This window comes from Falco cherrug, chromosome Z (genome assembly GCF_023634085.1).
Source record: "Falco cherrug isolate bFalChe1 chromosome Z, bFalChe1.pri, whole genome shotgun sequence".
NCBI lineage: Eukaryota > Metazoa > Chordata > Aves > Falconiformes > Falconidae > Falco > Falco cherrug.
This window is the reverse complement of record NC_073720.1, coordinates 80,269,477-80,292,693: the sequence shown is the minus strand read 5'-3', so window position 1 is coordinate 80,292,693 and position 23,217 is coordinate 80,269,477. Positions and strand designations below refer to the sequence as shown.

The 23,217-nt window shown below is 36.1% G+C and overlaps 1 protein-coding gene across 1 annotated transcript in view; it reads left to right on the top strand.

The window, feature by feature from the left end:
• ADGRV1 (adhesion G protein-coupled receptor V1) overlaps window positions 1-23,217 on the top strand; it is a 291,122-nt gene that overhangs the window by 36,898 nt on the left and 231,007 nt on the right. The window contains exons 12-27 of the mRNA XM_055699397.1: window positions 653-685; window positions 2,282-2,408; window positions 2,491-2,676; window positions 3,591-3,771; window positions 4,389-4,552; window positions 5,197-5,320; window positions 5,704-5,970; window positions 7,958-8,084; window positions 10,166-10,383; window positions 11,534-12,277; window positions 14,342-14,715; window positions 16,592-16,768; window positions 18,488-18,668; window positions 19,240-19,442; window positions 20,717-20,846; window positions 22,404-22,484. Coding sequence (XP_055555372.1) covers window positions 653-685; window positions 2,282-2,408; window positions 2,491-2,676; window positions 3,591-3,771; window positions 4,389-4,552; window positions 5,197-5,320; window positions 5,704-5,970; window positions 7,958-8,084; window positions 10,166-10,383; window positions 11,534-12,277; window positions 14,342-14,715; window positions 16,592-16,768; window positions 18,488-18,668; window positions 19,240-19,442; window positions 20,717-20,846; window positions 22,404-22,484 — 3,317 coding nt within the window. The remainder of the gene's footprint in view (window positions 1-652; window positions 686-2,281; window positions 2,409-2,490; window positions 2,677-3,590; window positions 3,772-4,388; window positions 4,553-5,196; window positions 5,321-5,703; window positions 5,971-7,957; window positions 8,085-10,165; window positions 10,384-11,533; window positions 12,278-14,341; window positions 14,716-16,591; window positions 16,769-18,487; window positions 18,669-19,239; window positions 19,443-20,716; window positions 20,847-22,403; window positions 22,485-23,217) is intronic.

Sequence of the window (23,217 nt, the reverse complement as noted above, 5' to 3'; positions counted from 1 at the left end):
GTGCTTGGCCAAAACAGAATCAATTAAGAGGTTACCAAATACTCTTTTCTTATTCTTGTATTTTTGTATAATTTTGTGTTGGTGTTTTACTTTGGTAATCTGGTTAACTGAAAAATTGTCAAAAATGAAATTTGATGTAATTTTGTGCCAAAATAGTTTTTTATATGTATCTGTTATAGGTCCCACTGTGCTTATCTCTTTTTATTATTACTTTGGCAGGTTGATGAAATATCATGGAAACATGTAGATTTTTTTTTTTTTTTTTTTTTTTTATGAAGGTCTGTTTATAAATGTGGGCTGCTGATGCAGTTGTGAGCAGGCACAGAGGTTGGCAGTAAATGAGCCCTTGGACAAGGGCTTGGTAGGGTGTACGATGAATGGGTCTTGACATCCTGAATTGGTCATGGGGTCATTTCTCCTAAGTGGGAGTTGCCCACTTGCTAGCATTTGTCAGCAAGAGAATGCCAAGCAAGTAGTGTTCCCATAAAATGAACATTATAAGAATTTGGAAAGGAAAAAGGAAGCTTTGTGGGTTGTTTGTTTGTTTGTTTTGTAATTATTATTATTCTTTTCTAAAGTTATTAGTATTGAAATTCTAGCAAGTGGCACTTTCCTTCCCCCATCCCCTTTTTCTTTCTTTCTGTGTTGACAGGGTAGAGACAGAAAGGTTTGTCGTGTATTTTGGGTAAGTGCAGTCAACTGCGGTTTGTCTTCAGTGAAGCAATGCTTTGTTTTACAAGTGATTGATTTGGACAGAATCTCAATAATTTCTTTTTCTCTCAGGGATCACATCTTCTGCATCTCTTCGGACAATGCATGCTTGCCCTTTTGTGTTTAATTTGATGGCACGGGGTTCTGGCTTGAAGGCATTTCTTTATTTAGGATTTGTGAATGATTAAAGTTATGAATGCATGGCTCAGTGTGTATTTGAGCATTTTCTGCAATAATGGATTAGTTGTTTGAAACTGCAAGAAATACGATTTGCCCCAACTGAATGACTGAGTTCACTAGAATTTTAGAGAAGTATTCTGTGATCAAAGATGAGCAGTTACCTTGCTTTTGAATAGCTTACATTTAGTTTATGTTAAACAGACATAATTCTGTCTGCTGACATATTTTTCAAATATGCAAAAAAATGACATGTTACCCTTTTAATAGATATTTCCTTGTAACCTCCCTGTAGACTTCACTACAAGATACATTGCTATTTATTTTTTTATGTGTGGGCTTTCCAGTTGTTTATGGAATGTTTGTGGAAACAGTTCTGGAACTGATTTCAAATATTGGATTATAGCACATCACATGTCTTTCTACATGAAACAGTGTTTCAGGAAGTCTGGGTTGTAGTACAGTGCAACCATAAAAATATTTACAGTATGTTGGACCAAAAGTACATTGACATTTTCTTCCAGGAAACATGGGAGATGTACAGGAATCTGAGCACATAAACCACCATGTAATAAACCATATCCAAACCATCAATCTGAACGTGCATTCCTGATGCATCCTTCAGTAGTAGGAAGTCAACGCAAGAAATGTGCAAGGTTTCCTTCTGTTGTCAGATACAGCCTGTTCATGTCCATGATTAAGTCCAGGATGGTGTAGCTCTAGCTGAGGGAGGGAAATCCTCCACCAAGAGGAGCTTTATTTGATGATGCCTACACCATTCACCATATGCTTTTAGGCAGCAGGTTTGTGAGTAAGGGAGGAGCAAGGGAACAAGTCGGAGCTACTCAGAGTAGGTCCAACACTTACTAGAGCCTGACTGGGATCCTACAAGTAGTATCCACATCTTACAGAAAGCAGGTGAGGATGAAATCCACAATATTGAGGGGCAAGTCTCTTCCTATTTGAAGCAATATTAATTTTTACAGAAAAGGGTAAGAATGTGTCGTTGTCAATGAAATTGCTATTTGTTTAAGTGATTTTGTATTGTCCTTTACATTTTGATCCAAATACAAAGTAATACTGAACATAACTCTTAACTTTTTACTGCACAATTCTGTTCTTTTTCTGTGTGTTGTGTGCATGTGTGACTGAAAATCACCAACTATGAAAACTAACCAGAAAACAAGTTTACTTCAGAAGCAAAGTTTGGTTTTTTTACAAATAGATAAAATGTACTAATGGGTTGTTCTTAATTTATTTTATTCTTTGCAGATAATTGTTTTCATAATTTATTCTTAAAATTCATCAGTATTCTGATGTTCATCACACCAGTGTAGATTTACTTCCCAAACACAATTGCCACTCAAAAAACCTTCTTGCCTTCCTTTCTCAGGGTCAGTGTGGAAAATCAAATACTGAAATATGGGTTTACTACTTGTGAAATCATTATTTTGGAAAATGATGATCCAGGAGGAGTGTTTGAATTTTCTCCCTCTTCCAGAGGTCCCTACAGTATCAAGGTAGCTATGAGTAACTTCTCTTAATCGTTATGGATAACTTAAAGCAGAACACTAAAAAAGGCTGGATTCTCGTTTTCTGCAGGAAGGGGAGTCTGTCGAACTGCAGATTGTCCGCAGTAGAGGAAGTCTTCTCAGACAGTTTCTACACTACACTGTAGAGCCAAGAGACAATAATGAGTTTTATGGAAGCACAGGAATTCTGGAGTTCAAGCCTGGTGAAAGAGAAATCATAATTACTCTTCTGACAAGGATGGATGGGATTCCAGAGGTAAAATTTACTATTTTTCCTCTTCAAATTCTGTTCACAGACATATTAGTTTGTCATTTATTAAAATGTAGACATATATCTAGGAGCATAACAGGTGTGTCATGTATTTTCTCCAGAATGTCTTCCCAGCCTCTAAACCAGGGGTGCCTGGATAAATAGGTGTCTTTGGGTTGAGTAGTTCTCAGTGGTGTTTTTTTTTCTTTTCTGTGAAATGAAAAAGTTATGCTTTGAATCCATGTAGGTTTTTAGCATCTGTGACACTCTGTAGCATAGAGTGCCATTGTTTAGTTGCCCTCTGTGTGAAAAACCACTTTCTTTTTATTTCTTTTCTAGTAATCCCTGCTAGTTTCACTTAGTGCTCCCTGATCTGGACTAATATTTGCAATATAGATACATAGGTGCAATACTTGTTTTAATGTCCCTTGAAGCATTACCTGTGAGCTCTTTTCAGAAAATATATGAACTAAAAAGTCCCATTAGATTAATAAAGCAAGCTGATACATTCTTTTTAAATTAGTTTGGTGTTGGTGCTTTAAAAATCTTTTCTTTCCCTGTTACAAAGCCAGAAACATTAATAAATCTTATGGAAAACTTAAACTTTCAGGGAGCATTACAAATACATTTGTACTAGTGAATCGATGTGATTCTGAGTTAAGTACACAAAATAAGCCCTTGCCTACAATAATGCTTGATTTTTTAGGAAACAGTCCTATCAGAGATAAACATTTCTAATGATTTTTTTGTTTTGATGGCAATGTACAAACACATTGTGCATGTGGAAAGCATGTGTGATTTCCTTTTGCTTAAATTTGTATCTCTTTCTGCCTGGCTAGGGATTGTGGATGTTTGGCCATTTGTTTTGAATGTGGATACTGAATATGTCTTTCTATTCTGACTGAGTTTCCCTTTTCTAGCTGGATGAGATGTACACTGTAGTACTCAGTGGCTACACTGAAATGCCAGGCAAGCTGGGGAATGCCACAAGGGTCAATATAACCATTCTGAAGAATGATGATCCACATGGTGTCATTCAGTTTCTACCTGATGAACTAACCGTAACGATAAAAGAAAGTAAAGGAGAAATAATCTATGCTGGTAATTCTTTTTTTTTTTTTTTGAGTTACTGCTTTATCTGCTGTCTGCCCCTGCAAGGCTTCTTTTCCCCATTTCACCTTTCTATGACAATGTCTGACAAGTCTCCACTCCGGAGTTTCCAGAGTGGTACAGTGCCAGCATGATGAGCAGTGGAGACTGAAGTGGAAAAGGATTGGCCTGGAAAGCCAGAGGGATCAATCCAGTAAAAAAATGGCTAGAGAATATTCCAGACAGGAGGGACAGAGTATTGCTGTATGTGCAAAGTGCAACCTGGAGGTAGTAGCTCTGCTTGTGGAGCATGAAGGATAGGGTGCTATGTGAGAGGCAAATAGAGCTAAATGTTCATATGGGTGACTTCAATTTATCTATGTCTATTCAATTATTAAGTACATGTACAGACAAAAAATAACAAATTTGAGCAAGTTTGAACTGCTTTAATGGTCTGTCTTTATGTGTCCTTTGATGTAGTGCTTTCATATATTATTTGTTTTGCAAGAAGTGGATTTGCTTATTATTTCCTTTCCTTTTTCTTTGTTTCAGCTTTGCTGACCTTTTTGTTTTTTATTTATGTTCTTCTGAAGATGTACAGTGACTGTATATGTTTGTATTTTTTATAGCTGCTTACAGAGTTATGAGAAACCAGGGAAACTATGGCAATGTTAGTGTGTCTTGGGTTGTTGACCCAGCATGTACCAATGACATCTATCCAGAACAAGGGACTGTTCTCTTTGATAATCTGGAGTTTTCAAAAAATATCACCATTTACTCTCTGCCAGATGAGGTAAACATTTTTACAGTGTTTTTGTGTGAATATATGGGACAAAGAGCAAATGCTAAAACATTATAGTTTAAGGAGAAAGAAGGAATGTCTGTTTTTTAAGAGCCTGTTAAGTATTTGTAGGAAAAGTCAAAATACTTGGGTAAAACTGAGATTACTTCAGCAAATCATAAAAGAATTTGAGTGCATACCTATAAACAAAAGAAGTTAGAAGCCGAGCATAGTTCAATGTGGTTAAATTATAGAAAAGTTAATTTGATTAAACACCTTGTTTTGATAGCAGGAATCTTACTTTTTTTTTTAAATGCTGATATAATTGAATCAATATAAGAAAGAATGAGAACAATTAATAATAAATAAAACTGTAAAAATAAATTACATGTATCAGAAGCAGGAAGTTGCAAGATAACTTTTGGATCATCTGTACAACAGCAAAGATAAGAGGACTTATTTACAAGGATTTTTGACTGATGATGATTTCTGTGTAAGTGAACTGTCATTTGTTACCTGCCTCAACACATTTAAGGATCAATAAATAAAAAACAACACTCAGAAATCTCTGCTTTGTTAATCCCCTCAACTGTTCATTGTAATTTCTTCACTGTTTTGTGTGCCAGAAATTAATTTTGTAATACTTTCTCTTTCAGATACCTGAAGAGATGGAAGTATTCATCATCAGTTTATTCAATGCTACTGGTGGAGCTAGGCTGGGCAATATAACCAGTGCAATTTTACAGATTACAAGGAATGATGATCCCATTTATTTTGCAGGTTGGGTGTTACTGTTTCTAAATGTGGAATATGTATACTATCCCAAACAGATTTTATTCACAGACCAGATCATCAAGAAAACCTAAAACCAATGGAGCTAGTATAAAATGTTCATGTTATTGTTGTGTTGAATTTCTATTTATTTCCTTCAGAGCCTTCTCTTATTTTATTTCATTATTCTCTTTGTTCATGCTTGTTGAGATTGGTTAGATGGCTAAGTACAACAATATTCTTTTGTACACAGAAGTATTTCCATGCCTTTACCACGTACACCTTCTATCTCACTGAGGAGAAGGATCCTCTTGGGTAGGGTTAAGAAAATAGTCCACATGTGAGGAGCTCAGGCTTGAACTCAGGTAGATTTGTTGCTTGTGTATTTACAGAACCTCTGTCAGTGAGCGTTAAAGAAGGAAGTGTTGCAAATTTTACAGTCCTGAGGAATGGATCGGCTGATGTTGCTGTTGCTGTCCAGTATATTACTGTTAATGGAGATGCAACAGCTGAAGAGGGAGACTTTGTTCCCAGTGGAAAGAGCAGTTTCATTTTGTTTGATGTTGGAGAAAGAGAACAGAACTTATCTGTGTATATTAATGATGATGATACCCCCGAAACAGATGAAACATTTTATATCTTCCTTTTGAACTCTACAGGTAAAAGTAATGATTTTATGGATGTTTAATAACTCTTTTCTTATTTTTTTCTGCATTTTTTTACCACCTTGGTCTTATCATAAAGCAATCTATAAATGCCAAGTATGAATAAGGTTTGCTTCAACATTTCTATAAAATTACTGTATACAGTGTATGTGGATTTTCGTTTTGAATTGTTTAATTGGAAACACAAATCAAATGATATAGCTGAAACCTTTCCTGCAAAAACAACCAAAACAACTGGAGTGAAAGTCTCTTTTCAAATGGAAATGATTGAGATTAGAGGGGGTTTTGACTTGACTACAGAAACACAAAGCTAAAGAATGTTAGTACTGCAAGATTTTTAGGGAAAGAGGGTTTCTTCTAGATTTTTTGCCGTGCTCCAGTGCCATACACAGCTGCCTGTTTTTTGTAAAAACAGAGAACTGCCTCATTTTAGAGGGCAACCATGTAAATTGGTATGTTTTCATTTTTGTAGGACTGCAACATATGCATACTTTTTTTTTTCAGTCTGACATTATAGTTTTACAAGGTTTAATCTACAGAAATAGAGTGTCTTAAAAAGGACCCAATGTACCACTAGTAAAAAATGGGTTTATTATCTTAGAAATAGCATCGCCTTTTTTTTAAAAAAAATACCTACCAGGGATTCTATTCAAGATGAGGAAACAAAAAATTAGATTTCTTCATTTAGACGTGCATACTAAGTGTCTTAGCTCATTACAGTCTTTAATGAACTAGTCTTCACAGTCAGTGAGACTAAGAGAGTACTTCAGGTCACATGAAAGTGGGCACCATATGGCTGGTCTATGAATTGCTCACAAGACTTCCTTGATCTTGAACTGCATCTGTCCTTGACATTGGTAACAGGCAGTCAGAGAATTATAGGGCATTTTTTAGCAATTGATTGTGTATAAGGTAGCTTACGTGTTTCCTGAGGTCTCAGCTAGCATTCACTCTGGTACCCAAGTCTCTTACAGACATCAACCATATGGAGATGTTTGGACAAAGACATTCTTTTCCATTCTTAAATTTTCAGTGATCTCTTCCTACTCTCTTGAGGATCTACTGGTATTTGCTCTTATCACTCTGTTATAGGATGGTTTTCCTCCTGGCACACTAGTGCTACAAGAATGGCTAGCTGCAGACTTTCTTTGCCTCTAAAAGGAGGATCATCTTATTGTGCAACCTCTCTAGAATCACTAAGAATACAGAATATTTCTATACACATGTCTGAATACAAAGATACTTATTTTAATTCCATGAACTGTTGCATATACTGGCCTTGATTGTTACCTCACTTTTGAAAATTATGTTGGACTGTTTTAACTCAGGGAAAATACAGCTAGAGATCTATGAAAAAGTGATAAAAACATTGTTTACTTTTGGAACAAAAGCTAGTCTAATGCTCTTAAAAAGGGTGAAAAATGGGATGGAGGTGGATACGTAATGTACATCTGCGAACATAAGAAGGGTGTTAGTATGTCCCTACAGTGCTAACATACATACAGAAATCCTGCTAGCTTCCACTTTGACTTCACAGGTATCTTAGATTTTTCCCTTTCAGATAGGCTGTGATATGGGTATGAATAAACTCTTATTCTTAGTTTCTGTTTAGTTAAAGTGCAGTATTTCTATTCTAGAGCTAAAGGAGAGCCGGGATCTCAGAATATATATATTTTTCTTTTGACTTTACCAATCAATCAAACATGATCATACAATCCTTTCTGATCACAATCACATCTTCTCTGGTCATGTCACATATATTTCTTCCTGAAAATCTTAGGTCTTGCTCTTTGCATGAGATGCTACTTAAGAATTTTTGCTTTGATTTGCTTGTTACCGATTATGTCAAATACTGGTTTTCACTGATTTTTATGTAATTCATTACTTTGGATAAAAGGTGTGAGAGGGAAACATTTTCAGTTTTAGAGTTACCACCATTTCTGATTCCTGTTTTGAAAAAATGAATCATCCTCTCTTTTAGGGGATACTGTTGTCTTCAAGGCTGGAGTGGCTACAGTTATTATTGAAGCAAATGATGATCCTAATGGAATTTTCTCCTTGGAACCTTTACAGAAGGCAGTGGAAGAAGGCAAAAGTAACAATTTTCTGTAGGTAACTTTTAAATAATACTTTTGCACTTCTTTTGTACTCATGTATGTGCTTTGATCTAATTCCATACAAATTTGCATTGATAAAAATGTATTAAAGAAAAACAGCTTTGCCAAATTTGGAATTAATTGTAAACATATTGAAGACATCAACTCTTATATTATCAAGTAGACTGTGCATATTAAAATTTATACAGAAATTCGTGTTAAAATTAAATAAATAAGACTATACATTGATGTTTTGTTATTTCTCAGTAGACAGAAGAATCTAGATGATTGAGCAGAATATAACTTAGAGTAACAGAGAAGTAAAAACACTTTTCAAAATACAGCTAAATACGGCTGTGTGGTTGTTAATTTCTTTTTGTACCCTACTTTGAAGCCTTCCCCTACAACCAACCTATATTACTGTATTTCTGTTAGTTGTTTTTCTTCTATCTGTTAATTACAGGTGGAAGTCTATACTCAAAGTCCAGATGTGACTGTCTTCTAGACTGAAAATACTCTTCCCTAGTCTGGTTGCTGAAAATGTTTTCCATCCATCCACTGGGATATATTCAGGAATGGGAAGGGTTAGGAAATGAATTTGTCTTGTTATGTTCTATAACATCAGGATGGGATTATAATTTGGCAAAAATACTGGTTTTTCATTAAGAAACCTCTAGACAGGTTATAAAGAGAAGTTAGGTCACAATAAATGTCCTAGTGTAAACAGTTGGGGAAGAGGATCTTTTCACATTTGTTTAATTATCTTTTATGTCTTTTTATTGGATTTTTTTTTGGTTTCTTTTAAGGCCTTGAAGCAGGTGCCTATGACTGTGAATTAGGTCTTTATGCTTGTGTTACACAGCTAAAAAATGAAAATTCTTGAGAAAAGCAGATACTAAAAATATTGTGTGTTTGCTTCTGGTATGCTACTTTTTGAGGTTTTATTGGGCCTTTTTAATTTTATTTGCAGGATACATTTGAATTTATGGTGTGAAGAATGGTGATTTGGATGAATTAAACATGTTTATATACAGGGGCTTTATGGAATTGTGTAATACCAAGATCACCCACATTTAAGGACCTTGCTCAGTCCTCACTTATGAAATCTAATTACTAGGGAGCTGACTCTTCTGTATCCTCAGGGCTTTGGCTACCATGTTGTACGTAACAAAAGGGTCAGGGTAGCATATGAACTAAACACTGAGAACAGCTATGAGGGTACTGAGCTTTAGAGGAAGTAACTGGAGTTACTGCAACAGTGCTACACAGCTGGGGTAGCGTGCCCTGGTTAATGGCAAAAAGAAGAAACCTTTGGAAGCAGAAACAACATAATGATGTTGGTGTGCCTAGACTAGTTTTGCTGAATGAATTTTTCAGCCTATTGTAATCCCTTTGTACAGCATTTTATTTTACCATGCAAACAGAAGCATGCCTTTTGTATGTAAAGCACACTTTGTTGATAAAGGCGCTGTATGCTTCCGTTCATATTTATAATGCTTTTTGAAAATTGATGAACTTACGTTACCAGATAGCTATACAAAAAATGTAATCTTGTTTTTATTTACTACATTCTTAATCTGAAATAATGACAGATTTCTAAAGGACACAAAACATAACCTAAATTTAATACCAGTGCAGGAAAGCATTTAAGGAAGCTTAATAGTTAAAAGGAGAAACATTTGTGGTTAAATGTAATGATTCTCTTTCTTGTCTAAGGGTGGCCAGGTATATACATTTTTAATAAGAACTTGCTGAACTATTATATGTTCATATTTATGAATATATTTTTTACATAATAGAAGTGCAAGACAAACTGATGTTTAGCTTAACGGCACTATTTTGCATGGACCTTCATTGGTAACTTTTTTCCTAAGGTACCTGTGGTATACCTGGGAGCAGAGTTATACTGTGAAATCACAAGCCTTCAAAGGGTGTTGTATTATTGTTCATGGTGCATTTATTGTTCATGGTTATTTACAACATTGTATATTATTTTTCACAGTAAGGAAGGTAAATGTAACTGTGTTTTCCCTTGCTAATGAATGCTGATGCATACCTGCCAGGACATTGACTGTTTCTGTATCACTGAACAGGGTTTTGAGACACAGAGGACAATTTGGCAATGTCTCATTGACCTGGCAGCTGTTTGATAATGACTCTGCGCTGAGGCCAGGAGAAGAGTTCTATGAAACTTACGGGACTGTGTGGTTCACAGATGGTGAAGGATCAAAGCCAATAACACTCCATGCGATTTCGGATAGAATTCCTGAATTCAATGAATTTTACATTCTGAAGTTGGTGAATGCTTCAGGTATTGTCTTCCATATCACCATTCCCTTCATATCTGGTAGAAAAGAATTATGTTTAATCAATCAAAAAGAAACCAACCCTGGAAAAAGCTTTGCCTTGAATCGTGTCTTGATATCCTATACATTTCTGGTAAGGTTTTAGGTTTTATTTTTCATTTAATGTTAATTTAGGTATATGAATGCAGTTCATATTCAGTTCCTGAATTGCTGTTGTACACATTTGGGTGATCTGACCTTTAGAAAGGATGCCTCTTGGTGATTTCAGAGATGTAGATCTTCGTGTAGTTGAAGACAAAATAAAGCTATTAAGGGCTGTGCATGTTGTCTACCATAATGGAGGTTGGTTGGTTTGTTTGCTTTTTTCTAGAGGAGGTAAAATACTTACAGTTATCACTTCATATGACTTAAATTACAACTGCTACAAGTCTGCTACTGAGCAGAGCTCCAAATCTTCTGGACTCATTTCACCTCAGTACTGTTTATGGTCCTCTGTGCCCAATACAACAGAAAACATGCAGTGACCTTTCCTATAAGTGAAATCCATATGCATGTACAGAAGATTTCCTATTTATAATAGGTAGATCACTGCACACTTTGAACATGGAGGCTCTGCGTTCTTATCATGATCTTTGTATCCTGGACTGTTACTGTGCAGAAATAGATGACTAATGGCAGGACTTGTCAGCAGTTTTAATGCACAGCTGGTTACTGATTTTGCAAGGTATCTCTGCTTCTGTTTCAGAGGCAATTGTGCCAAATTTTGTCATTCCATATTAGTGTAAATCTTGGAGTAATACGAGAACTGAATTTGGCCCCATGTTTGTCAAATGAATCAAAGGTAACCTATCTCATTTACTAATTCAGAAAGGTCAAGCTAATCTTGTTTTAGCTGAAAGATGAATGTGTGTTTTGCAGTTGAAAAGTAACATACTGCTTTGTTTTCTATGAAAATTGTCACTAGTGTTTTAAAAACAATACAGTTAAATTATGTTATTAAATCAGAGCATTTTCTAAGAGTTCAGAGGCTCTTTAAAGAAGATTTAAGCCTTTTTAGAAACACATTTTATTAAAAAAGCTGTAAGTACTTAGTAGCTTTTTTCAGACTGTGTTTGAAACCGACTATAAACTTTTGCTCTAACTTCCATTATATAGGTGGGTCTCCTGGTCCTGGTGGTCAGTTGTCTGAAACAAGCCTTGCTGTAACTGTGATGATCCCATTCAATGATGACCCTTTTGGAGTCTTTGTTATAGACCCAGAGAGCCAGGACAGAGAGATAGTGGAAGATGTTCTTTCTGAAGATGATCTTTCCTATATTACAGACTTTACCATCTGGAGACAACAAGGCACCTTTGGTGTTGTCCGTTTAGGTTGGGAAATACTATCTAGTACGTTCGAAGCTGGACTACCATCAATGGTAGACTTTTTGTTGCTGGGATCATTTCCAAGTTCTGTACAATCTCAGCCCCACATGAGGCGCCGTCACAGTGGGACAGATGCTTTGTATTTCAGTGGAAAAGAAGATGCATTTGGGATTATTGGTCCAGAACACCCATACAGTGGAAATACCGCAGTAACCAATTTTACATTTTCAGCGTGGTTAATTCCTAATGTCAGTACTGATGGCTATATAGTTGAAAAGGATGATGATAATGGGACCTTATATTATGGTGTGAAAATCCAGAGAAATTATTCTCATGTTTCTGCAGTGCTTCATTATACAGCATTAGGATCCAATACAACATATATGGCTAAAGCAACAGTTCTGAAATACCTGGATGAAAATACTTGGCTTCACCTTCTGATTACTCTGGATGAAAGTATAATTGAATTTTACATGGATGGAATTGCAGTTCTTGGAGGAATGAAGAGCCTTAAAGGAGAAGCAATTGCTGATGGTGAGGCAATAGTCAATTATTTTTCTCCATATGTAAAGTTCTGCAATGCATAGAAGAGTCTAGCTCCTACACAGTGGTATGCAAGATGGTAAAATGATTATATCTGATGAGTTAATTGGAAAGAATTGATAGAAAATGCTGAGGATTTTCAAAAAGCATATGGAGATTAGAGCTGGGGAAGTTCGAAACAATTCAGAGCTGTAACAGAGCTTGGATTGCAATAATTTGAAAACAAATAATTTATAATTACATTTATATACGCATGCTCACCATGTACACATAGTTATATAATTTTGCAATTAGTAATTTCTGTAAGATTGACTGCACTGTAGCTGAGAAGGAACTTTCTTCATTTCAGCTTCTGAAATGCAATGGTTTTGTTTCTAGTTGTGCGTTCCATTACAACTAGCCAGTATCTTGTAAGCAATACAATTTTTGAAGGTTTAGATTTACTCTAAGTATGTATTTACATGGTATATGAAAATTATGCCTAATTTATGCCCCAACTGTGCTTGGTGTAATAATGTTCAAACAAACATTAGCATGTCTGTTTCAGTTTATCTGACTGGTTAGTCCCAGATGTGATTGTAGCCATAGGTAACCATTACGGACATTCGTTCGTTGCTCACAGCAGTGAGCAAAGTATCAGAACAATTCCTTTTTTAAAGGATATTGTGTGGTCGAGATACATTTATATTTACTCTTTCTTTTGCAGTTTCCTACTCTTCCATGTGCATTTTTTTCCTTGGAGATCACCTCCTTCCTTTTCCCTTTCTTCCTCTTGACTTCAGTTTCACATGTTTTCTTTGGTGGGGATAAACAGTAAATGGTTATAAAATTCTTGAATACAATTTCCTTTTCTATAACCAAAGATGGAGAATTAACAAAACATACAGTGGCATTAAATGCATATGCATCCACATGCATATATGTACACAAACATAGCGAGAATAGATTCATTAATTGTATAGTATTGTATTTTACTTCTGCCTTTACGTTTCCGGTGGTTGGAGTCTGAGAAATAAGTTTTCCCTCTCTAACAAAGTAGTGCCTCTGCAACTAATAATTTCCATCAGATTTTCAGTACTGTAGCTTAGAAAGAATTTTTTTACCTTGGTTTCTAAAAGAAAGACGTGTGAAATTCAGTAATGCTTTGATTGCTAGAAGGTTATATCTGAGTCACTGTAAATTTTATATAGTAGCGGAGATGGCATATGCTCCATCTGGAGATACTACAAGTATTAGGTAAGGATTTAATCTCTCTCCATTTAATATTGGATACTACACAGTGGTGAGCATAGTGGCCCAGTTTTTCTCACCGTCCTCCGCCTTGTGTCCTGGGACCATTATCAGCTGCTGTGGTTCCTCATCTCAGAACTGATAGTCAGTGTCATACGTATGCCAGTACATTCAAGAGCGTGGCTTCTTCCAAAACCAGAAAACAGCTAGAAAGAAGAGATAGCTGTATGTTTTAGCACAACAATGGCAGCTGTTACCCCATGATTTGCTGAGTTAGGATAATTGCTTGGAGACAGAGAAATATTAATGTTGTTGTAAAAAGCATGCGGATTTTGGTGTACATTTCTGAAGCGCACATTCCCAGTGCATTAGCGGAAAAGCATGTCCAGAAGGGCTAATGCCGTGATGATGAGTATCATCAGAATGGATCTATTGTCCTAGCAGAGAGAGACAAAATGGGGTCTGTTTAGCAAAACAAAAGGTGAGAGGGGTTGCAGTTGCTCTCTGCAAATCTCTAATGGAAACATGAGAGACATTACCAAACCTCATTAAAATAAGGAATGGTGACGATGTGCTGGTAGAACTAGTAGGATGAGAAACATGAACAGTCTAGGATGGAATCGTTCAACCTGTGATGATCTACCTGTAACACTGTGATGAGGCTCGAGGAACCTGCTGATTTTGCATTTCAAGATTGATATGATTCCTAATACAGGGATAATAAACAGTTTACCGTTGATTTTTAACAATTACAGGTATTCAGCTGCAGTTTTATTACTTTGTAGAAATACAATAATGTGAGGAAAATTATAATTTCCTTCTCAGGTCCAGGAATAGTGAGAATTGGAGCAGGAATCAATGGCAGCTGTAGGTACACAGGGCTCATGCAGGATGTAAGACTTTATGAGCGTAAATTGACACGAGCAGAGATCTATGAACTCCATGCAACTCCTGCGAAGAGTGATGTCCACCCTGTTTCTGGGTATTTGGAGTATCGGCAAGGAGAGACCAATAAATCATTTATTGTGTCTGCAAAGGACGACAAAGAGGAAGAAGGAGAGGAATTATTCATCCTAAAGCTCATTTCTGTGCGTGGTGGAGCTCGGATTTCACAAGAAAATACCACGGCGAGATTAAGAATACAGAAAAGTGATAATGCTAATGGTTTATTTGGCTTCACTGGAGCATGTATTCCCGAGGTAAGGTGTTTGTAGGGCAAATTACAGGTGAAGTTTTGGACATAGAAAAATTAATGGCAGGATCAATTGACCTGCACAGGGCCTTGATTTCACATTGCTAGTTTTTTTAGTTAAGCGAAGTTCTAGAATTTGGAAAAGTGTAAGCTCTGTTAATGCAGCCTCAGTCTCACTGGTATTTGCAATATCATTTTTAAAAATCCCCACCCCCCCCAATTAATTTGTTAAGAAAATTGATTTTATTGCATAAACTGAAGACTAAGGCTTACATTTTTCTAGATGTTTTTTCCTTTATTTCTGTCAGATCTGAGACTGGGTTATCAATTAGATTGTAAGATTTAATTTTATTTTTTAGAGAAAGTACTATTTTTTCCTTTTTCCTTTAAAAAAGAAAGATTTTTATTTTGTTTTTCTGTGTTACAATGATGTGTTTGGAAGAATTTTACTACAGGTCATGCAATGACAAGGTGTGATGTATTTTTCCACAATAATCTGCTGTTATAAGTTATAAGGTATAAATTGCTTATATTTGGTGTGAATTTGGTTGATACTGGCTGTGAGTTGCGGTTTTTTTAAACTTCAAATTGTTCTTTGGTGGTAGCCACTCTTTGTGCAATATATAAACTTGCTATTTTTTGGGGGGGATGATTGAAATAAACATAATTCCTTTTTACTTCTTCAATTAATTATAAGGGAGAAAGACATGATTGGTACATGTTTCTATTGCTATTGGATTATTTTGGAAAATAAATTTCAGAATCCTTTCCAGTTTGGGAACTCTTATGACCTTTTAATTACCTTTTTTTCTAACTGAGGTGGTTATGTTGTGTTTGAAAGTAGCAGTCTTGCCTGAATAATACTGGGTTTCAATTTGGTTCAGTTTCCTTTTTATGTGCCTACCATATGCTGTGATAATAGATTCCTTCAGTTTCAAATGCCACTGATAATACTGTGGTGCCACAGATCATCAACCAACCATGAAGCAAAATTAAAAATTTATATGGCATGTTAATTATTTTGCACTTATCTTACGTCCATTTCACCAGGGAAGTATTAAAGCGCTCAGTGATGATGCAGATACACAGCATTGTTTTATCTATAGTTTAATTGCTTTATGTGCATATCTGTCTACTGGGCAGCTGAAGGCACATGCAGTATCTGCACTGTGTTATACAGCAGCTCTGAAATTTCTCTGATGCTTAGGGTAGCTTTAGCCTTTCTGGCAATTTTCAGATAAAATAATTTTCTATTTTAGTTCTATGGTTATAAATTTCTAAAATATATAGGTAGTATCTATACCAGCTTTGTTGCAAATACGTGAAATTGTTGCTGCTGAAGTCATGTTCTCTGTGAAGACAGAATGGTGAAGAGGACTGTAGCACAGAAAAATTTTTTAAGTTTTTCCTGAATGATGATCATATAGTTTAATTTTAACATATCTGTTTTTTCCCCATAGTGTTTCTAGTTGGGAAAAGGGGGAATCCAAATGTTTCTTTAAATTATTGCTAATGAAAATTGAAATAATTGACAATAGTATAAAACAATAGTTTCACTTGCTTTTGACACGTACATTTCAAGCATATTGATTCTGTCTTTGACATGTAGTTTGGGGTGAGAGATTGTGTCCAAAACAAACCACGGGGTATAGTTATTGACTTACCTCTATAGTCCTCAGGGAGATACTAGAAGCTGTTGCAAATTCCACTAATACTGTTCTGACTGCCATCAAGTTCAGCTTTTCTACCACTCTGTAAGTGCCAGAAGTAATGTGACAGCAGTTTTTTACCTGGACATTTCACTGGCATTAGGGAATTCCATGTTTTGCATTTATTGCTTTGATTTACAGTAACAAATATTTCAATTTCTTGCTTTCTTCCAGATTGCTGATGAGGGTTCCACTGTATCGTGTGTTGTGGAGCGTACAAGGGGAGCCCTGGACTATGTGTATATAAATTACATTATCTCACAGGTTGATTCCACTGGCATTAGTTACCCTGTTACTGATTTTTCTAACAGCAGTGGCACTATCACATTCCTTCCTTGGCAGAGATCAGAGGTAAACCCTACCTTCCTATTAACTATTCATCCTGCCCTTTGCAAACCTGCTGGAAAACACCTTCTGAGGATGCTTGACTGGTTTTCATACTAGAGAGTGCTTACTTCACATGGCTTTTGTTGTATTTCGCAGGGAGTTTTGCATCCCTGACAACTAACAAGCGATAATGATAGATGCTTACAGGTCTGTGTGTATCACAGTTCAGTGGTCACCATGGATGCATGTGTGTTTGAATGCACATAATAGATGAGATATGTTTACATATATGTATATATTAAATTTATGTATATCTGTATGTATACTTGCAGTGTAGATAGTCGTGGGCTGAAATAATGGATCCAGCTACTTTTGAAATTGGAAAATGATCAGGTTTTGGTATGACTTTTAGAACTTAGATTTATCTCCTCATCGATTAAATAGACAGCGGTACATTTCACTGTTGTAATCAAGTGTCTTGCAACGGCTGTTGGTCACGTTCTGTCCCTTTTGCTTAATCTGTGAATTCAATCCTGTCCCACAGCACAGGAATTCCACATTTGTTTGAAGAGGTGTGGGACCACAATACTGTAGAAAGTTGATGTGTGCTTTCTGTTAGTGTTCGTGAAATAGGAAGGGTGGATAGTAGTAGAAAATGCTGCCTTTGGTTTCACTTCTGTCACTCTGCTGAAGTCAGTACGGATGACTGAAACCAACTGACAACATCTGAAAAGATCCCAGTGGCTCCACGAGACCTTTGGTCCCAGTTAAACAATGTAAATGATGAGAGCCTGGCAAAAGCTTGTGGGATCTGAAAATAGTTTGTTCTTGTCACTGTTCATTCAGCTTTAATTTTCCATTGAATCATACTACTGCATTGCATAAGGTCATATAAAGAAAATTTTTCAAAGCTGTTTGAGTCTGGCAGCATGTATGAGGCCTGCCTTATTCTATCTAGTGGCAGGAGAGGGCTGTTGTACCCTCTTACTCCACTGCTATGTCGTCCAGTTTATTGTCTGCATATGGTAGAATTAATGGGCATAGCCCTAAGAAACAGATTGTGAGCAGGTGCTCATCAGGTGAGATATCCTAGGAGACTTCCCATTGATGTTTGTAAGCTACTCAGTTCCATGCCTCTAATTACAGTCAGCTACTTAAACCTTTTCATCTGTATGTTTGTCTAATCATAGCAGAATATATAGAAAGTTGGAATCGCCCGAGGTGAATATGTAGCCTGTGCAGAGGAGGTTATGTTAATCAATAGCATGATCTGCAATCTCAAGCGTCAGGTGACATAAAAAACTTGTTTTACTTGCTCTTTAAATTGGATTAACCACTGTAATTATCTCTTCAGAAGCACAATTTCTTTAGGATTTTGAAATCTATCAGATACCTCATTTCCAATATATGCAATTTAAACTGTGCTTATGGCAAGGTAGATAAATAATTGCTTGCTTGGTTATGTGTTTATGTAATCTGAAGCACTTAGGAAAATAAGCCTTCCTTCTCTGCCAGCTTGGTAAAGTTGTTTCTGGATTTCAAATTCTAAACATAAAATATTATCCTAGAAGTTAGGTTAAATTACATGGAAAGCAAAAATGTCGTCTACATTACTTTCAGAACTACACAGCAGGTACAGCTGGCTGACTAAGCAAAGAGTTTGATGAGTTAAGCAGAGTTGTTAAGCTCATAAATGACGTATGTGACACAGTTTGATTTTTCCATGATTTGGTCCTTCTCTAGGTCTTAAATTTGCATGTTATTGATGATGACATTCCGGAGCTAAATGAATATTTCCGTGTGACATTAGTCTCTGCAGTGTCTGGAGATGGAAAAGTAGGTTCAACTCCTACCAGTGGAGCAAGTATAGATCCAGAAAAGGAAACTACTGATATCAGCATCAAAGCCAGTGACCACCCATATGGTAACAATGATGGAGATGACACAGTCTTGTTGCAGATAATTATATAGTTCTAGCTCAACAGATAAAAGCTTTGCTTAGGCTAGATAGTTGAGGAAGCAATGCCACGTATTCCACTTTATCTAACTTGAAATTAGTTAATAATTTTTATACAAGATTGAAAGCTAGTTACTGATTCTAGAGAATGTTATGAAAAGGCATCAAACAGGCGATGATTCCCTTCTGAGAGTACATAAAGGTTGCATGCAGTAAACCCTGTGTAAGTTTTTCTCAGATGAGAATTCCCAGTGCAGAGAGTACCCAATACTATGACACAATGAGGCTCTTTTGGGAAGAGCTGAATTCAGTACTGTGATGTGGCTGTATCAAGACTGATATGGATATCAGTGAGAGAAGGGAAGGTACTTAGCATATCCCTGGAAACAGCACAATTGAGCCCTAAGGGCATATCAATAATTGGGGTTTAATTTCAGAAATGTTAAATATAAGTATTATATATAATTTGGTTTCAGTGTATTATCTTGATTTAAATTTGGTGTGAGAAGCAATGTAAATAGTACCTCTTGTCTGCCAGGTCTGCTACAATTCTCAGTGGGGCCACCCCCTCAGCCAGGTGATGAAATGATTCTGCCAGCCTCTGCTGTGCCCCATATTACTATTAAAGAAGAAGCTGGACACATCAGATTACTGGTAGTTCGTGCACAAGGCCTTCTTGGAACAGTTCTGGTGGAGTACAGAACAGTGCCGCTTACAGCTTTCAGTCCTAAAGATTATCAGGTATGACCATTGCCAAGATGCATACATATTTTAGAATTTAGCTATTTGTCCTGGAGATAGCCTTCAGTTTGAGTATTTTAGCCCAGCTATGATTCTTTTTACAGATACAGTTTGTTTTATATGATAATGTAATAAATCAATGTGTAATACTGGTGTGGTTTAACCCCAGCCAGCAACTAAGTACCATGCAGCTGCTCACTCACTCCCCAACTCCCCTGGTGGGATGGGGAGAACTGGGGAAAAAAAAAAGGTAAACCGCATGGGTTGAGACAAGAACAGTTTAATACCCAAAATAAAGTAAAATATACTACTACTACTACTACTACTACTACTGATTGAAATGGAAAGGAAGATAAGGAAAAAAGGAGAAACAAAAGTCAAGGAAAAATAAACCAAAAAAAAACCCCAAACCCCCAAATTATGCGCAATACAGTTGCTCACCACCCACTGAGCAATGCCCAGCTACTTCCCCAGCAGTGATCTTGCCACCGCCAGCCAACTGCTGCCAGTTTATATGCTGAGCAGGATGTTCTATAGTATGGGATATCCCTTTGGCCAGCTTGGGTTGGCTGTCCTGGCTGTGTCCCTCCCCAACTTCTTGTGCCCTTCCAGCCCTCTTGCTGTCAGGGCATGAGAAACTGAAAAGTCCCTGACTTATTATAAACATTACCTAGTTACAACTAAGAACATCGGTGTTTTATCACCTTTATTGTCATACTAGATCCAAAACACAGCACTGTGCTAACTACTAGGAAGATTAACTCTGTTGCAGCTGAAACCCAGACAAATACTCACTTTAAAAATAAATATCTGTGAGTTTTACGTCCTTTCTGTACAGCCTGTTGTATTTCCTAGGAAAAAACTCTGGTTTTGAATTTTTTTTCTTAAGAGAATTGGCATTGCAGCAAGAAGGGATATGTGCTATTGTTACTGAGTGTACCAGACTTTATATGAACATTCAGGTGCGTGTACAGGTTAAGATTATGCTTGTACATGTCAGGATTTGTACATGTTCAGCAAAATAACCTGCACGTATCTGTGTTTGCTTGTCTAACTGATATTCGTGCAGAAAAATGTAGATGAATGCAGATGCTCATAATTCTGTGAATTTAAATGCTTTGTTCTCATAGAAAAGGCGTGGCAGATTTTTTAACAGCTTAAGTGAAGAAAAGTGAATGTTTTGACAAAGGCAAACAAAATCAGGTTCTATTTCTTTTTTATATGGGTGAAAACATTAGACTTGAACAAAAACATAAAGACCTTTCATATTTCAGGCTGTTGTGGGCACGCTGGAATTTCAGCCAGGAGACAGATACAAGTACATTACTGTTAACATCACTGACAATTCTATTCCTGAATTAGAAAAAACTTTTAAAGTGGAGCTGTTGAACCCAGAGGGAGGAGGTAAGGCACATTCATCAATCCATTGGTTGTATTTTCGTGATCTCTACCCATCCATTAAAATCTTACCTTTCTTAGGTGTACTATTTCCTTGTTATTTCTAAAGACAAACACCCACACATTCCTCAGGCAGCTGTAATTTTTCTTAGGAAAGTTGTGTCCTTGAGATATTTTGTTAATCATTGCTGGAAAACACCAGATTCCAAAGAAAGTGTATTATTGTCTGGCGTTAGGTCATTTAAAGGCAATTGCTGCTTTTCACAATACATAATTTCATGGTTGCTAATGAGAATAGAAATGATGTAAAAAATATATTATTTTCATTTTTTTAATTATCAATATTTATAAAATATTTAAAGCTAAACAGCCGAAGTGTTTTGTTTTTTTTTATCTGCCACTTCAGTGAAATCAGAGGAATTGTGATATACTAGCTCATAACTTAGCTGGATTAGAGAAGTAGGGGACTGTGTGTGTTGAGAGGCCTAGGGGGTTTACCCAAGCTGGAGAGGTAGCTGGTAGGTTTGTGGAAGAACAAGAAAAACACTCAGTGCAAATCCTCATGTGAGATTTAGTCTCACAAGGGATGGCAAGCATTGGTCCTCCTGCCACAGAACACCACTCAGCCCTTGCAGCATTTGTTTCCATTGGAGCAAATTTTTAAGGGAAATCGTAAAGCTGGTTGAAGGGGAAAATGTAATTAGAAAGGTTGGCAGCCATAAAGTGACTTTTTAGCTGATGTTATTTTTTTTAAACAATCCAGAAATGCAAGTGTGATGCCTTCTGGGAAGTTGTATCATATTACTTTGAATATCTGTAGTGCAACACATGGCACTATGGTGTATCATAGTGATTCTTGTGATAAAAACTTCAGACCTTTCATTCATGTGGACTTTTTGGTTGAATAGTTGTTTTGTTAAGCAAACTTTTCACTTCCCCACCTCCCTAACCCCCCCAAAAACATGTTACAGCTAACTTTAGTAATTCGCTAGGCAGATACCTTAACACAAACCCGCTTTTTGGCCTTTCCAACACCATTACAAGCACAAAATTTAGGGTAAAATCTCCATTAATTAAGCTTTCTGCAGATTTTTCCAGCTTTCTGACATGTTATCACTTTGTGAAAAAATATTGGAATAGGAGAGTTTGGGGGATTTTAGCATCTGGGTTGTTTTTTGGTTTTTGGGGTTTTGGTTTTTGTTTTTAATTCACATTTCCAATTTCTCCATGGCAGACCTCATTTAGGAGTGAGAAGGGGGAAATACAAATAGGGGAGACAAAGAGGGAAAGAAAGAAAAGAGAAAACAGAGATGCATGTGTTTTCTTTCCTTCTGACCTCCCATTGCTATTTCCAATGTCATAAATTGAATAAGAGGTGGCATACACAATATTTTTTCTGGCTTTTATCAGAAATTCTGTATACTTCCATATCCAAAATTGATGCCTTCCTAGAATACTTCCCTCTCTTTTTGTGTTGTCCAGAAATGTTTAAATTACTTTCTGCTTTCTCTCTATTTATAAATGTATATATGTGTATATATCTGTATGTCTGTCATCTTAAAGTTGCTGAGCTCTTTAGATATGATGACAGTGGTAGTGGTGATGGGAACATGGATTTCTTCCTTGCAACTGTCCATCAACATGGTAAGCATTTTTGATTAATCCTATTTTTTACTGCTAACTATAATGTCCTTCCTAAATTAGTATACTGACACAACTTGTCATAATATTACTTTACTTGCAGTCACAGGTGATTAATTTAGATATATCATAAAGTTCTGTCAAAACATTATTTTCCATTTTAATTTAAGCATAATTTCCATAGCAGTCAGTGTTTAGTGTAACACAGAAAATAGCGGCTTCTATACCATCAAAGTTACATTGTTGCAAAGCACAATATAGTAATTCCAGAAGTACAGTTTACAAAATTAGTTCTGTTTGAAAGTGGTCACATTTCCTGGAGAGAAAAAAGCAAAGACACTTTTTAAATTTAAGGTAATTAAAAAATTTCATGATTCTGTGCTTTGATACATGCTTTATTTTACTTTGATTCACTGCATGTCAAATATACTCTTAAAGAAAAATAAGCTATTAGGGTTTTTTTTTAAAGGAATGTATTGATTGTTTTTCATTTCTTCTCTTTGAGTTTGTATTTATGTCATAACATACAGAAAACAAAGATAATTTAATACTGAGAAAATTTAAAAAATACTAGATGCAGAAAACATTTGAAATATCAGAACTGAGGGAAAACCCTGATGTTGTAGGACTTCAGATTAAACCCTACAGACCTGAAAATGTTCCTTGAGCACCCATTATCCAAACGGAATAATTTATTTCCCTGTGACAGCCTGATTTTCGATTTTATTTTTAAATG